The 15,618-nt window shown below is 41.2% G+C and overlaps 2 protein-coding genes across 2 annotated transcripts in view; one reads left to right on the top strand and one right to left on the bottom strand.

Annotated features, from left to right (window-relative positions):
* Positions 1-13,798, bottom strand: part of LOC140295535 (NLR family CARD domain-containing protein 3-like) — a 173,162-nt gene extending 159,364 nt beyond the window's left edge. The window contains exons 1-10 of the mRNA XM_072379698.1: positions 13,733-13,798; positions 11,050-11,119; positions 9,684-9,794; positions 9,498-9,599; positions 8,381-8,451; positions 6,868-7,152; positions 5,852-5,920; positions 3,372-5,157; positions 3,108-3,272; positions 1,052-1,219 (exon numbers count right to left, since the gene is read on the bottom strand). Of these exons, the coding sequence (XP_072235799.1) occupies positions 1,052-1,219; positions 3,108-3,272; positions 3,372-5,157; positions 5,852-5,920; positions 6,868-7,152; positions 8,381-8,451; positions 9,498-9,599; positions 9,684-9,751 (2,714 nt within the window). The 5' untranslated portion in view covers positions 9,752-9,794; positions 11,050-11,119; positions 13,733-13,798. The remainder of the gene's footprint in view (positions 1-1,051; positions 1,220-3,107; positions 3,273-3,371; positions 5,158-5,851; positions 5,921-6,867; positions 7,153-8,380; positions 8,452-9,497; positions 9,600-9,683; positions 9,795-11,049; positions 11,120-13,732) is intronic.
* Positions 1-15,618, top strand: part of LOC140301715 (NLR family CARD domain-containing protein 3-like) — a 483,071-nt gene that overhangs the window by 3,353 nt on the left and 464,100 nt on the right. The window lies entirely within an intron of this gene.

Genomic DNA, 15,618 nt, shown 5'->3' with positions numbered 1-15,618 from the left:
GTAGACTGAGACCTGTGATTAAATCCAACATCCCTTCATGGGTTTGACCTTAGTGCTTGAGGCTGTTTGTGGCCCTCCATTTGAGCCAATTGTTTGCGGATATGAAATGCTTTTCATACAAGATGGATGCACTCTCTGTGCATCCGTCTTGCACTCAGTTTGCATCAGATGGCTCTACGGTGACTCTCCGACCAAAAATAGCTTTCTTACCCAAGGTTATTCCATCTGACTACAGCTCCATAGTGATGGAGCTCTTACGTTTCTACACCACTCCTTTTCCCTGTGCCCAGTGCGTTCGTTGCATGCTTACATTGTCCGCACACAGAATGCGAGTTTATGTGACCAGCTGTTTGTATGTTTTGTGAATCCAGCCAGGGGCAAAGCACTGTATGGACAGAGACTGTCTCATTGGCTTATAGAAGCCATTTCTCCCTCCACCTCATGGTGTCGGAGCTCATTCAACCAGGGTTGTGGCAGCATCATGGGCCCTGTTTAGAGGAGTTTCTGTGGGTGATGTCTGTGCTGCAGCCAGTTGGTCATCACCACACACTTTTGTTCGGTTCTACTGCTTGGGTGTGACAGGCCCTTCCGTCGCTCACTCTGTTCTTTCTGCAGGTTCCGAACTGCACTAGGGTGCTGGTTTTGACCCAGGTTTGAGAGCTTCTTTGCGGGGCGTGTATTTATGTCCCATACTATATGTGTTGTACCGAGGGAATCGACTGACAGGGAACGTAATGTCATGCATATAATTTAAGTTATAAGGAACGAGGTACAACACTTGTTTACAACTTGTTTGCCCCGCCCATCAGTTGGGCTCAGGAGGACAACTCACACAATTAACTTTGTATGAATCTCCACATTATTTGTTGGATGAAAATGCAACCCAAAAGGAAACTGACCAAATGACCCAAAAAAGACTTTCCAGGTTCTTCCAGGTTCAGGTTGCGGGTTCCTGTGGTGTCAAAGGCCTAAAGCTGCTGTAACAATCATACAAAGCCCATCCACAGGCGTTCTGTTAGCTGTTCATAAAAACAGTTTGATGAATCCTGACCTGAGTGTTTCCAGTTTGCAGTTTGGATTCTTCAGTCCAGCAGACACCTGCTTCACCCCTGAATCCTGCAGGTTGTTGTTACACAGGTCCAGTTCTGTCAGAGTGGAAGAGCTGAGAGCTGAGCACAGAGCTGTACATCTTTCATCTGAGAGGTTACAGACACTCAGCCTGAAGAGACAATTACAGAGAAAAAGAACAGCTGGGATAAAAATGAATCAACTCTAATGCTGAATGTGGACTGGAAGACCACTTATAGGGAACATCAGGTTTATCAGAATCACTTTTATTGCCAGGTATGTGAACACACACAAGGAATTTGGCTCCGGTTTCACTTTGTTCTCTGTGTACAAACAGATAAAAACAAACAAACTCCCATGCACCCTCAAGGACCCTGCTGAGGGTGTAGAGCTGATCCACTGTTCCACGGCCAGGACGATAACCACACTGCACCTCCTGAATCCGAGATTCGACTATCCGATGGATCCTCCTCCCCAGTGCCCCCGAATAGATCTTACCAGGGAGGCTGGTGAGTGTGATCCCCCTGTTGTTGGAACACACCCTCTGGTCCCCGAAAGAGGGCGACCACCACTCCGATCTGCCAGTCCAGAGGCACTGTCCCCAATGTCCACGCGATGCTGCAGAGGCGTGTCAACCAAGGCAGCCCTATGACATCCAGAGCCCTGAGAAACTCAGGACGGACCTCATCCACCCTTGGGGCCTTGCCACTGAGGAGCTTTTTGACCACCTCGGCAACCTCTGCCCCAGAAATGGGAAGCCCTGTCTCCAAGCTCTCCGACTCTGCTTTCTCTGAAGGCGTGTCGGTAGGATTGAGGAGGTCCTCAAAGTACTCCCCCCACCGACTCACAACGTCCCTAGTTGAGGTCAGCAGAGCCCCGTCGCCACCATACACGGTGTTGACGGTGTGCCGCATCAAAGATTCTCCTAACTTTTAATCTCCCATGGCTGAAGAGTAACCTGACCAAGTTTGGAACCGTTACCATGACATATGTAGGAGGAGTTCAATCATATGCGAAGTGTGGAAACGGGCAAAACGGCACCAATTTACAACTTCCACTCAAAATGGCCAACTTTGTGTGGACCCGGCGCCATGACATCCCGGGGTTTTTTTGTGCTACTGAGCATGACGAAAGGGGTGTAGCGAATTTCATCTGCCTATGCAAAACTAAGCCCCACAGCACGGGAATTTAGCAAATTTGTAGGCGGTGCTACAGAGCCATATAGCTCCGGCCACACACAATATTCTTTACATAAGTACCAGGTCGTCAGCGTGGATGTGTGTGCCATGTTTCATTACCTTGCAATGGTGAGATGGCTTTCAACCCACAAACGCCATGACACAATCTTCAATGCCTGGCCACAGCCACACCATTCAGACTTTGGAAAAGATTCTCATAACTTAATCCCCCATGGCTGAAGAGTAACCTGACCAAGTTTGAAACAGTAACCATTAAATCTGTAGGAGAAGTGCGATCATATGCGAGGTGTGGAAACAGGCAAAATGGAACTAATTTGCATCTTCCACTCGAAATGGCCGACTTCCTGTGAACCTGGCACCATGACATCAAGAGGCTTATTTGTGCGCCTGGTCATGACGAAGACATGTACAGAATATCGTCGGCCTATGCAAAACTAACCCCAATGGCAGGGGTATTTAGAAAATTTGTAGGGGGCGCAACAGTAATTTTTCAGAGTCTGAATCAAGTTTTATGCCTTTTGGTAAAGCTTATTTCAAACGCATCCCCCATTGTATTTGATGTATATTTTTGCACATCTTTGTCTCATGATGTTAAACAACATGTGTCTGTGGATGGAAATGGCACAGTTTAAGAAAACTACAACAAATCTACAAAATAATTTCCTATAAATAAGTATTACAACCAGAGTTCATGTGTGTGTGCTGCGCAAACTAGATCAGAGGAAAGTGACACAGATCTGGAGACATTTTACTTTGTGGATTATAAAATTGATCTGAATAACTTTTCAGATTATTGCTTCATAGAGACTGTATGAAGCTGAAACAGCAGAGAAACCTGACCTGAGTGTTTCCAGGTTACAGTGTGGACTCTGCAGTCCATCAGACAGCTGCTTCACTCCTGAGTCGTAGATACTCAGGTCCAGTTCTGTCAGACTGCAGGACTGGGAGCTGAGAGCTGAGGACAGAGCTGCACATCCTTTATATGAGAGGGTACAGCTACTCAGTCTGAGGAGAAAATAATGAGAAAAGCAGTAATCTGTGATTTTCTCTCCTATAAAAACAACAGCAGTATATTCATACACATCCCTCTATATCTGTACTTACAGAGCTTTGTTGGAGGCTTTGACCACTGGTAGCAGCCTCAGAAGAGCCTCCTCTGAAGCAGAGTATTTCTTCAGGTCAAACACATCCATATGTTTTCCTGATGACAGTAAGATGAAGACCAGAGCTGACCACTGAGCAGGAGACAGTTTATCTGTGGAGAGACTTCCTGAACTCAGGGACTGTTGGATCTCCTCCACTAGAGAACGATCATTCAGTTCATTCAGACAGTGGAACAGATTGATGCTTCTCTCTGCAGACAGATTCTCACTGATCTTCTCCTTGATGTAATCAACTGTTTCCTGATTGGTCAGTGAGCTTCTTCCTGTCTGTGTCAGCAGGCCTCGTAGGAGACTCTGATTGGTCTGCAGTGAAAGACCCAGGAGGAAGCGGAGGAACAGGTCCAGGTGTCCATTTGGACTCTGTAAGGCCTTGTTCACAGCACTCTGGTAGAAGAGAGTCTCTTTTAGTGTGTCAGACTTCTGAGACTTTGATTGTTCTTCCATCAGGTTGACTTCAGAGTTGATGAAGGTCAGATGGACATGAAGAGCAGCCAGAAACTCCTGAACACTCAGATGGATGAAGCAGAACACCTTCTCCTGGTACAGCCCTCTCTCCTCTTTAAAGATCTGTGTGAACACTCCTGAGTACACTGAGGCTGCTGAGATATCGATGCCACACTCTGTCAGGTCTGATTCATAGAAGATCAGGTTTCCTTTCTGCAGCTGCTCAAAAGCCAGTTTTCCCAGAGACTCAATCATCTTCCTGCTCTCTGGACTCCAGTGTGGATCTGTCTCAGCTCCTCCATCATACTTGACCTTCTTCACTTTGGCCTGAACCACCAGGAAGTGGATGTACATCTCAGTCAGGGTCTTGGGCAGCTCTCCTCCCTCTCTGGTTTTCAACACATCCTCCAGAACTGTAGCAGTGATCCAGCAGAAGACTGGGATGTGGCACATGATGTGGAGGCTTCGTGATGTCTGGATGTGGGAGATGATGCTGCTGGCCTGCTTCTTATCTCTGAATCTCTTCCTGAAGTACTCCTCCTTCTGTGGGTCAGTGAACCCTCTGACCTCTGTCACCATGTCAACACAGTCAGGAGGGATCTGATTGGCTGCTGCAGGTCGTGTGGTTATCCAGAGGCGAGCAGAGGGAAGCAGTTTCCCCCTGATGAGGTTTGTCAGCAGCACATCCACTGAGGTGGACTCTGTAACATCAGTCAGGGGCTCCTTGTTGTGGAAGTCCAGAGGAAGTCGACACTCATCCAGACCGTCAAAGATGAACACAACCTGGAACTCTTCAAAGCTGCAGATTCCTGCTTCTTTGGCTTCATTAAAGAATTTATGAACAAGTTTCACCAAGCTGAACTTTTTCTCTTTCAGCACATTCAGCTCTCTGAAAGTGAATGGAAACATGAACTGGATGTCCTGGTTGGCTTTGCCTTCAGCCCAGTCCAGAGTGAACTTCTGTGTTAAGACTGTTTTCCCAATGCCAGCCACTCCCTTTGTCATCACTGTTCTGATTGGTTCATCTCTTCCAGGTGGGAGTTTAAAGATGTCTTCTTGTCTGATGGTTGTTTCTGCTCTGCCTGCTTTCCTGGATGCTGTTTCAATCTGTCTGATCTCATGTTCATCATTGACCTCTCCAGTCCCTCCCTCTGTGATGTAGAGCTCTGTGTAGATCTTATTCAGAAGGGTTGGGTTTCCTGCTTTAGCAATCCCCTCAAACACACACTGGAACTTCTTATTTAGAGCAGATTTAAGTTTAGGCTGACACCTGTGAAGAGCCTCTGAAAGACAGAAAAACACATACAATTATTTTTCTGTCATTAAGCAGTTTATCGTGTCAAAAATAAGTCATCAAACTCCATGTAAGGAGTTCATGTGTGTTGTGACTGTAATGTGCCTCTTTCAAATGTTTGTCTTATTTACTGCAAATGAAGCTGCTGTTTCATCATTTCAGATTAATCTCATAATGTTTTATCAGTTCGGGGAATGAAAGAATGTGTTTATTCTTCACTGATATTACACAAATTAAATCTTAATGTTCAAGTTCATATAGAATCATTCAAACGCCCTGTAGGTGGGAACAATTAAAAGAAAGTGAACTCTGTGGAAACAACGATAAAATGTGTACATCACCTTCATTTATCACATGATACCACAAGTTACAAGTGAGTTAAAGTGAAATCTGAAGCTTTGACCCATACAGTGAGAGCATCTGAAAGTGCTGTTTGCTTCCATCTGTGGCCTTAGATGGAAGAGTCACTGCAGAACACACAATGTTTCTGAGAGGCCATCTTGTGTTGAATCATTTCTGTCCTGTTCACACTTTTCTCTGACAGGAATATAGTTCAAGTGATTCCATTCCATTTCAACAGTGGTCATGCCATATCTGCACAAATAACACAGAGCAGAGGCTCTTCCTCTATTGTAACTCATCAGATTGGCTTCTTGTTTTTCTGAGTTGCCGACATCACATACCTGTTGATGCTGATGAAGCTGATGTAGCTGCTCCAGCCGACAGGTCCAACACATTCTGTGATGCTTGTCCTGTTGGAGGAAAGTTAATCTGAAATCAATCATAAAGAATTCCTCCTCACATAACAACTGTGTGGAATCAACGAGCCGCAAAGTTTGAACTTTCAAAGTAAAGCTTTTAGTGTTTGATACATGCTGTAAAACATCGTCTGTGTGCTCCACACATACTTTTTAATACTTTGTTCTTCCTCTGACTAACCTTTATTCATCTTGATCTTGTTTAAAATGTAACATGTTCAATGGTATACATCTCAACCATCACATCCACTGTATCCAGTCTGTCTGCTTTCTCCAGACGATACTTTCTGATGGCTTCAAATACATCCAGTAACTCAGGATTCTGAAGGTACCAGTGGAAATGTTTTAGCTCCTGTTCTCCCAAATCCTCCATGGTTTCCAGCAGGATCTGAATTTGTTGTTGGTTTAAGTCTGTAAAAATGACACTGCTCCCCTACTAATGGCCTTCTCAGACGTCATAAGACAATCCCACCACTTCACTCTGTAACCCATTCACTTCAACGGCTTGCATTGTGCAATTATGGTTTGTCACTGTGAAAAGTGCAAGTCAAGGCAAAACTGGAGGACAAGCTGGTTGTGTGGGTGAATTATTAGCAAAGATCCCTCCTGCACCCACAGAATCACTGTCAGTGCAGGGGTGCATTGCAACATGAATGGGAACAGGACAGATTAACCCTCCTTATTGACTGCATATAGCCTACAACACATACCAACCAATAGCTTCCTGCCTGCCAACAACAAAATAATGTGTCTATTATGCTCTGTACTTTGCCTCCAGTGTGCTGAACTCAGGCTAAGCACATGTCACACTTGGTCTTAAAGGACCCTCATGGATGTCAGCTCTTTAAGAGAAGTTTCAATTATTAGTCCAAAAGACTAATCTTGTCAATACAACTGAATATAAAGATATAAGCCCTTATTACAGAAATATGTGGCTTTACCTTCTTGTGCTGATGGGCCAGATAACAAACGCAGCTGAGAGGAAAGTGTACGATCTAATTTTTGAAGATGTTCCATCATCTTCCTGCAGGCTTCCTCTCCTTTTCTTCTTACATCATCGATGAGTCTTCGTGCCTTATCTGCTCTGGTCTGGTTGTCCTCGATTATTGCTTCTTTCTCCAAATCACTGAAGACACCATCTGCTAAGAGGGCATCAAGCAGCTGCTTGAGGATTTCTTCCGTCACCCTCTTCACAAACTCCATTCGTATTCTGTTGAGTTCGCTCTCTGCAAGATGTCATAGACATGAATCTCACATAAACTTTGGTCTTTTCAGTAAATTCTTGAAATGTAAAAAATAATTAATCATGAATACTTCAGGGGTTCATGTACATTTTGAAAGCTGACACAGTAAAGTGCTGGATAATTGGAAGCAGGAGCCCAGAGAGACAGTCAGTGATGAATGATGTCATGAACATAGCTTTCATCATGCTTTTGTTGATAAGGGGATATCATATACCTGTGAGGCTGAGGGAAGAGGAGCTCGGTCTGTGTTTCTTCCTAATACCACACACTCAAACCAAGTGAGCAAATGGGACCAGAGTGTTAATGTAAACAATATGATCATGATATAAAAGGCTGAACATCAAAGTATTCCAAAAATTGGGGTAAATTTGGTTGGATTTGGTTTTATGAACCTTCCAGATTCTCAGAGTCATAGCTGTTGTCCATGTTTCAGAACAAAGATATCTTGATCAGAAATGGTTTGTTCTATATTCAACCAGATAGTTTTTGATGGATGGATCTGTTTGAAGATAAATTAAAGCTAATGCTAAAAAGTAGTGATGAAAATCTGAAGCATTTCCAAAATTAGAAATAAAACTTTTTAGTTTTGTTTCCAATAGCAAAATAAAAACTTTAAGACTTTATACAGTCTATCTGCCATTAATATCCTGACAGCTGCACATGAAGCTCTGAACTTGATAAGCAGCAGAGTTAGCTCTGACAGTGACCAGAATAATGTAGAGATTCAATGACCAAATCAAAGTAAATTTTAATCTGATGTATACTTTCTGATATCAAGGCTGATGTGTTGGATCAGATATCAGCAGGATAGAACAGGCTCCTTTACTTTACTCCTTTACCTAAAAACTTATTCTACATTCTGTTCAATGATGGTATCACACCAATGGCAGCCTCCAGAGATCTTTAAATTAAAATAATTTAAATTACGTAAGACTGTAGTGAGGCGCTTGTCACTATGGTAACTGGTGTTTTTCCTTACATATCAGAGCTGTGACTGACCTGTGGGGTGTTGTACCCTGCCTCTTGCCCACTGCTGCAGCTGTACTAAGGGTTTATAACATAGTTAAAGTCTCTTAACAGTTACTGCAGTTACTGCTAACTGAAGGCTTAAGGACCCACAAAGAAACAAGCAGGGCTGTGATTGGTCAGTTTGAGCATCATGTGTCTCTGCCTCACTGATGTCTCCATGCAGAACCTGTTGGACTCCTACCTGCTGAAGGTGGTGGAGCTGCCTGGGTTGGAGGGCCCTCCAGGTGCTCCACAAGTGTCTCCATCTTTGCTCTAAAGGAAAAAAAAGAACTTGGAAAGGTCTCTATAATGCAACAAAAACTAAAAAAACTGATGCAAAACTAAATTACTAAGTATGTAACAAGAGTGTGTGAAGAAGTTTTCAAATATTTCACCATGAAGCCAATCTGAGTATAAATAGGCCTATAGGCCTATAAATAACACACCAAACTTAGTAAATTAATCCTAAATAATGATAAAATAACGTCAATAGTTTTAAGTCGAGACAACTGAACAACAACAGAGCAGGACAACAACAACAGGCCCTCCCTCCCTGCTAGTCTGGAGTCAGTCAGTCAGTCCAATGGCAGGACAGACTATTGTCTGTGACATATGTGACATATTCATTTTATATAAGCAAACTTTCATGAAGCAAACACTAAAGCTGAGTTTGTAATGAACAAATCCTAGCCAGGTACATGACATTTATCCGAAGCTAGCTAGCAGGACAAATAAACAAACAAAATGTTACTCCTCCAGCTGTCCTGCCCACATCACCAACACATGCCTTAACTTTATCCTTAGAGCGTTTTTCTTCCTCCATTTTCTTTTTCTCCTGCTTTTCCACTAATATAACTTATTTTTGATGCCATCACGACGTTTGTCTTGTTTACTTTTCTCGCTAACAGGAATGATGGGTAGATCAATCATTCCCCTCATACTTGTCGACGGCCGGCGACACCACTCAATGTGTGACAGTGCTGTCCAACAAATGTGACCTAATACTGCCACAAAAATACCAGCAACAGTTCCACTTTGCAGTTTATTTTATTTATGTCCTACATTTGTTTTTTATTAATATAAGCGATGTAATAAATACATGAGATAGGTACAATAAATACAGGACATTTTAATTCTCCTCAGATGAGACTGAACATGCAGAGGTTTGTGGAAAACATCCAACACACACCGCTTCACATATGAACATAGAAATGGATGTGAAACAGAGCTGAGCTCACATTAAACACATGTTGGAATAAAAACTGTTCAAACTGACTCTGCTACATTTTACTCTGTTACAACATTTACACTCAGCTCACCTCTGAAAGGATGGATGTTGGTCTGATTTGAAGTCACCCTCGCGACCCATTGACAGATCGCTCTTCATGGACACACAGCTTGGTTCAGGTTCAGGTTGGTTCCTGTGAATAAAGGTGGTTTGGTGATGTGAGTGCTGAGCTCTGACATGGAGAAGAGTCATGGACAGTTAGAGATGCTCATCTCACCTCTGAGCTTTGCTCTGGCTCTCATGTTCCCCACACAGAGTGGTTTTAGTGTCCTCACACTGATCCATGCTGCTGAATTCACATCAACTCACACACACTTTCTACCTTCATCTGCAGAGGAAACACAAATCATTCATCTGCACATCAACTCCAATCCTCCTCTCCATCATTTGGGCTGTAAAAATATCAGCTGCTGTACTTCCATCAGTCCGGCATGGAGCTACCACCCAGCACACTCATGATGATGATGGACCATTACGTACATTTACTGACATGAAACAGAGGGAGATCCACTGATTTAACGTCTGAACCAGAAACTGACTAATATGCTGTTAATAACAGAACATTCTACCATGGGAAGGTTCCATCTTTGTCTGCAGGTTCCATCTTATGTTTAAAAGTACAAATAAAATGTCCCTGATAAAAACTTGAATGAAACTTTTTAACTTTTAGTTGAATTCAACAAACAAAAATAAACAAAGACGAAGGATTATTACTCACATATAAAGGAAAGGAAAAAGCTGAATGAAACATCACAAACTGACCCATAAAGTAGACAGAACATCTGAATCTACTTAATTTCATAATTAGACAATATTAGTGGATTATATGTTCCATCAGAGCTGCACACAGCTTCATAACTGACTACAGTCAGACACATTTAACTGACAGTCATGTTATTTTATTCTGAAAGGTGACACAGGAAGCAGCAGGAAGCTGCTGTGTCTGACTGTAATGGAGGAGCTGACGGTTTCATTCTATGAAGATCAGTTCTTCATGTAGAAAACAAACATCATCAGCTGATCATCGTGTTGTTTGATTCCAGTTCATCAATGATCTGATAATCATGGAGATTTGTCTTAAAACTCAAAAGTGATCAAAGTTTGTTCTGAAATAAGAAGGGAGCATGTTCCCCAAACATTAAAGAGCAGAAACAAACAGCTTACAGGTTACAGACAAAGTTATTTCAGACAAATTTCATACTTATAGTTTGTTCAAACTATAGAAAATGTTGCAGAAGACTTCAGTCTGACACAGGTGAGCTGCTTTATGGAATTATCAGGAGCTCCACCCCTGGTAGGATGAGCACAGGCAGGGGGAGGGGATCCCAATAAGAACAGGTTTTACAGGACGACTCAGGTGAGAAAGACACAAAACAACTGAGTGAAACAAACCACAGCTGAATATTTCACACACAATATGCAGACATTTTATTAAATGGTTCAATTAAATTCAAAAGCAATTTCTAAAAAAACAATAAATATGACCTTTCTGTGTGTAAAGTCATCCTCAGCTCAAACAACTTTTCCAGTCCACGAATTTGAATAACTGAGGAATTACGAAAACGTTCCTAATCCAGGTTTACCTTCAGCTGAACAGCAGCAACAAGTCTCTGAAGGTCACAATAACTTTCTGTGATGCCTTAACAAGCGTTTCTGTGAAGAGATGCAGAGCAATAAAAGATTCACTGATCTCCTCTGAAATGGAAGAAATGTAAAGTTGAAACATGAAAATTGTTGAGGAAAGCTAAAGTTCTTTAAGTAGAGTAAATGTAGCTTATTGCTTCCAACACATGAAGTTACAGAACCAGACAAACACTCAGAAACTGAGCCAGATGCTGTGCTAACAGCCAGAATTCAGCACACTGCGGGCTGGGCTTACAGTGGATGCTCTTTGCTCAGGTAAAAGCTACAAATCCTAGAAAAGCTCAGATAAAGTTCTGCAGTGACTGTATCTGCCAATCAACAAGCCAGTGTTGTTCTGAAATATGATTCTTTGCTAAGTCTGACCCTCTTTGGTCTGTAGTTAACCTATTACAGCACTGTCAGATGCATTCAGCTGGACTTCTGCTCAGTGGGTGTTATAGGGGGATAAATCCTTCACAAAGACTTTCCACAATCTTAGAATCTGTTAAAAATTAACTTTCCATCTGCTTTTTTAAACTTACAGTGGACAGGCATGTAGAAATGGACTGAAACGTGGTTTTAGAGACCATTCTTACAGTGGATGCCTAAAGATTGTCCCTGAAGGTTAGTATGCAGGGTTCCTGCTCAGAAAAGAGCCAAAATCAGAAACAAATGATCTAAAATCCAAAGCAGCTCGACGTCGGTTTCATGTCCTCTGCTGCAGAAAGACTGTGGACATAAAACTCTGAAACTAAACTCATTGCTAATCCTTCAGGTTTACTGAGAAAACACAAAGCCAGGTTCTCCAAATCCTTCCCATCTTTTCAAGAATTTAAAACTGAAACCAATTCCTTAAAAATATGTGTATATCTATATGATAAATATTAGGAAATGGGATCTTAATGCCAATATTGTGTAAGAACTTGTGAAAGAAATGTGATTTATTGTCTAATTCTTTTCATTATTAATTAATTAATGCAGGTAACAGTCCTTTGTGTTGTAGAATCTGTAAGCTAATCTATAAATTATCATATTTATGATTTTGTGCCTGTTTTCAATACTTTGCATTGTTAATGAAAAACATTTTTATTGTAACATTTGTTTTAATTACACCATGATCACTAATATGTTACATTATCTATATTGTATTTTTATTATTTATTTCAGTAAAATGTGTTTCATTATCAATGTGTTTAACTGATGACAGGGTGTGACTTTGTTGCAATCTTTTTTTTTGGGGGGGGAGCCACAGCAAGATCAGATCGTGCCAACCAACAACGACACTTCCGGTGGCAACATGAGCTGCCACAGCCGTTGCTTCGACAGCGGGGTGAAATTGGTTTTATACTCGACATTCGCCTATTTTTCCCAAGTTGTAACTATAATTGTGTAGTTCCACACCTTTTATTATCAAGGAAAGCTTTTAATTTTCTTTCAAAAAGGTTTTAATGAATTTGAATTAATTCGAATTCAAGGCTTTTATTTTGTAATAACTCTTGTTTTTATAGATATCAACACCAAACCACTTCTGATGTGTTCATGAACTCATTGCGTAGTTCCCACATCCTTTATTTTTATTATTTATTTTTTCAGGCCCCCGAGCGACACCGGCAAGCGATCTTCCAAACGCCACATTTCCCATTCGGAGGGGATTTAATATTAATATTTCATATTAACATCAAGAACAAATCAGAAGTGGTTTGGTGTTGATATGTCGAAAAACCAGTAAGTTATTAAAAATAGAATAAAATATGCACCCTGAGTACATATTCTACCTAAAGGGTTTTTTTTCTGGTAACTAAATGGCTGTGAAAGCTTTATAGTGAGTTCACAAACACATCAGAAGTGGTTTGGTGTTCATTGCATGAATCTCTAGTGAGAAAAAAAAGACGTTGCACTTTTTTGACGGTCTCTAAGCGCTCAGGCTGAATTAGGGCACTGAGAAGGATATTCAGCGGTTACTCTGAACTTTCGCCAGACTTCGTTACAGTTGGTAAAGCCTGTGAAATGTTACTATTAGCTTTATGTACAAAATAATACCACCCTGAGGGTAATTGGTGCGGTTTTCGTGACGCAATTACAGTTACTGCGCCGGAAAATGGGCGAATGTCGAATATAAAACCAATTTCACCCCACCCGCAGCCTGCTGCCGCTGTCTGTGGAACGCTGATTAGCCGCAAACGGGTTATCAGTATAGTTCTTAACTGGCACACTGTGGCGGTTCAGGTTGCCACCCGAAAGGCTGTTTTTAACTGTCACTACCTCGATTTGAGCTGCTGCTGTCTCAGCTCAGGCCGCTTTCAGAGGCTCAGACAGCGGGAGAGCAGAGACTCATCTCCGCCTCAGGAACAGGCTGATTCAGGCAGGAAGAAATGCCGTCGATCGTCAGAAATGGGAGCTATATCGACTCCGTGTTTAAGCCTTGACCCTCATTCTAGTCTGCTGCCAGATATTGTTCTCACACAGTAACACAAAATGGTGGACTTGTTGTACTTGTCCCGTCGCTGGTCCCACAGTTACAGTTTTACACAGACAGCAGTGAATCAACAGAAAGGACGATGCGGCAGATTGTGTTTGTTTCTACTTGAACTAAGCTGCCAACAGCAGATATTATAGTCAAACATTAAAAATAGTTTCCGTTACCTTCAGACGGAGAATTTCACGGAGCAAATAATCTGCGTCACAAAAAGCTGGAGGTTTAGTGGAAAGTGAAACTAAACTTTGAAAGACACACCCAGAGAGGCGTTTTGCCGGAAATGAACATCCTAACCAGTTCAGTTTAAAGTTTAACTCTGTTTAACTATGGAGGGGAAATGATAACATCTGGATGACTGATGGACTTTACACAGCTGTGAAACTGTTCAACTGTAAAACATGTTTCTAGAAAAAGTTTCCCGTTAGACCCACTTTACATTTCCATCTCTGTATTGTTCTGTCTCTTCATCTTTAGCTCTCAATGTCAATTCCTCGAATTAATGAAAAAAGTATAAAAGCACAGTTAGTATTAAAAATGAGTGCTTACCTCCATCTTTATATGATTTATAAAAAGTATTCTATCAAAATAATATCAAGAAACTTAGTGTCTCTCAACCTATTTCTGCCTTTTTCTTCCTCAAATATTAATTTACAAAAACCCCAGCACCTTTAAGTTTTTTGTCTGTTTCAACACTTCAATCTTGTGCTTCTTGTTCACAAACTTAATAACAATTGCAGGCTTGGATTTGTTATCCTTTCATGCAAGAGTGTTTGATATTTGCTGATTTTCAAGATGAATGTTCTGACTTGTAAGGAATTGAACCACTTGTTCATTTATATCCTCCACTCACTCTGATAGCTGCTTAATACTGTGTCTTCTGAGCTGGCTGGTTTGGTGGTTCAATATCAACAACAAAACAAATGTAATGAGTTTTAAAAATGCAGCAAAAGAGATGGGAATAAATGGAGATCTGACACATTACGAACTACAGGACAGTTGAGATTAGCTGTTGTTTACATGAAGATAAAACAGATTTTAAAGGTGTTGCATCTAACATTCAGAAACAGTTGGTGTAGCTCTAGAGCACCAGAGCCTCTGACCAAAAGAAAAACTAAAATAAACTTATTTACTTTAAGAGCTTCAGCAGCTCATAAGGCACTTTATCTCGAGAGTGGCTGACTCTGGTCTTATCTCGCTCTTTGCTAGAGGCCTTTTAAGCCAAAGGATTTGAGCTCTTAGGATTACTTTAAGGAGGTGGAAACCTGGTTCAAATATAGAAATAACTTCTTTGTATGGTGTTGATTTAAATGTGTCCTCTCAGTAGCTTTTTAAAGTTTTGTCAGTAATACTGAGCGGGACTCTGCATTGATAGAGATTTGTCTCCCTCTGTTGGGGAATAGAGAAACTGCATGATGTCAGTTTAATAAACACAGAAGCGTTCAACTATAGGAGGACGTGAAACTCTTTCAGTAGTTCCTGCAGAATCCTGACTTACTGGATGGTTTCCAGACGAGCAAAACGGACACAGTGGACCTGATGCTGGAGATGTACTGAACACTACAGATGCAATGGTTGGGACAAAGATGGTTGGAGAGAATCAATCAATCATTCAATCAGACTTTATTTATATCGCACTTTTCATACAAGAAAAATGTAGCACAAAGTGCTTTACAAGATAAAAGCAAATAAAACAAAATGAAACCCAAGGCCATATTATACACCAACATACATATGCACACACATACACACACACACACACACACATATATATATATATATATATATATATATACACACACATACACACGCCACATATACTGGAACAAAGGTAACTGAAGCGCTGTAGTCAGCGAGTTGCAGTGAGGAAACACCAGAGACTGGGTAAAACCAGATAAAGAATGGAGCTAAAAATAAGTAACACAAATAAATAAATAGAAGACTAAAAACATTTAAAAAATAAAATAAGAAATAATAAAATAAGAAATAAATAAATAAACATAGAAATGACAAGTTGTTAATAAAATTTAAAAAAAAGATCAATTCAAACCAGAAT

The sequence above is a fragment of the Leuresthes tenuis genome, unplaced genomic scaffold, assembly GCF_036924035.1.
Source record: "Leuresthes tenuis unplaced genomic scaffold, fLeuTen1.0.hap1 SCAF_1, whole genome shotgun sequence".
Classification (NCBI taxonomy): domain Eukaryota; kingdom Metazoa; phylum Chordata; class Actinopteri; order Atheriniformes; family Atherinopsidae; genus Leuresthes; species Leuresthes tenuis.
Note: the sequence above shows the minus strand (reverse complement) of the source record. Positions and strands in the feature narration are given on the sequence as shown.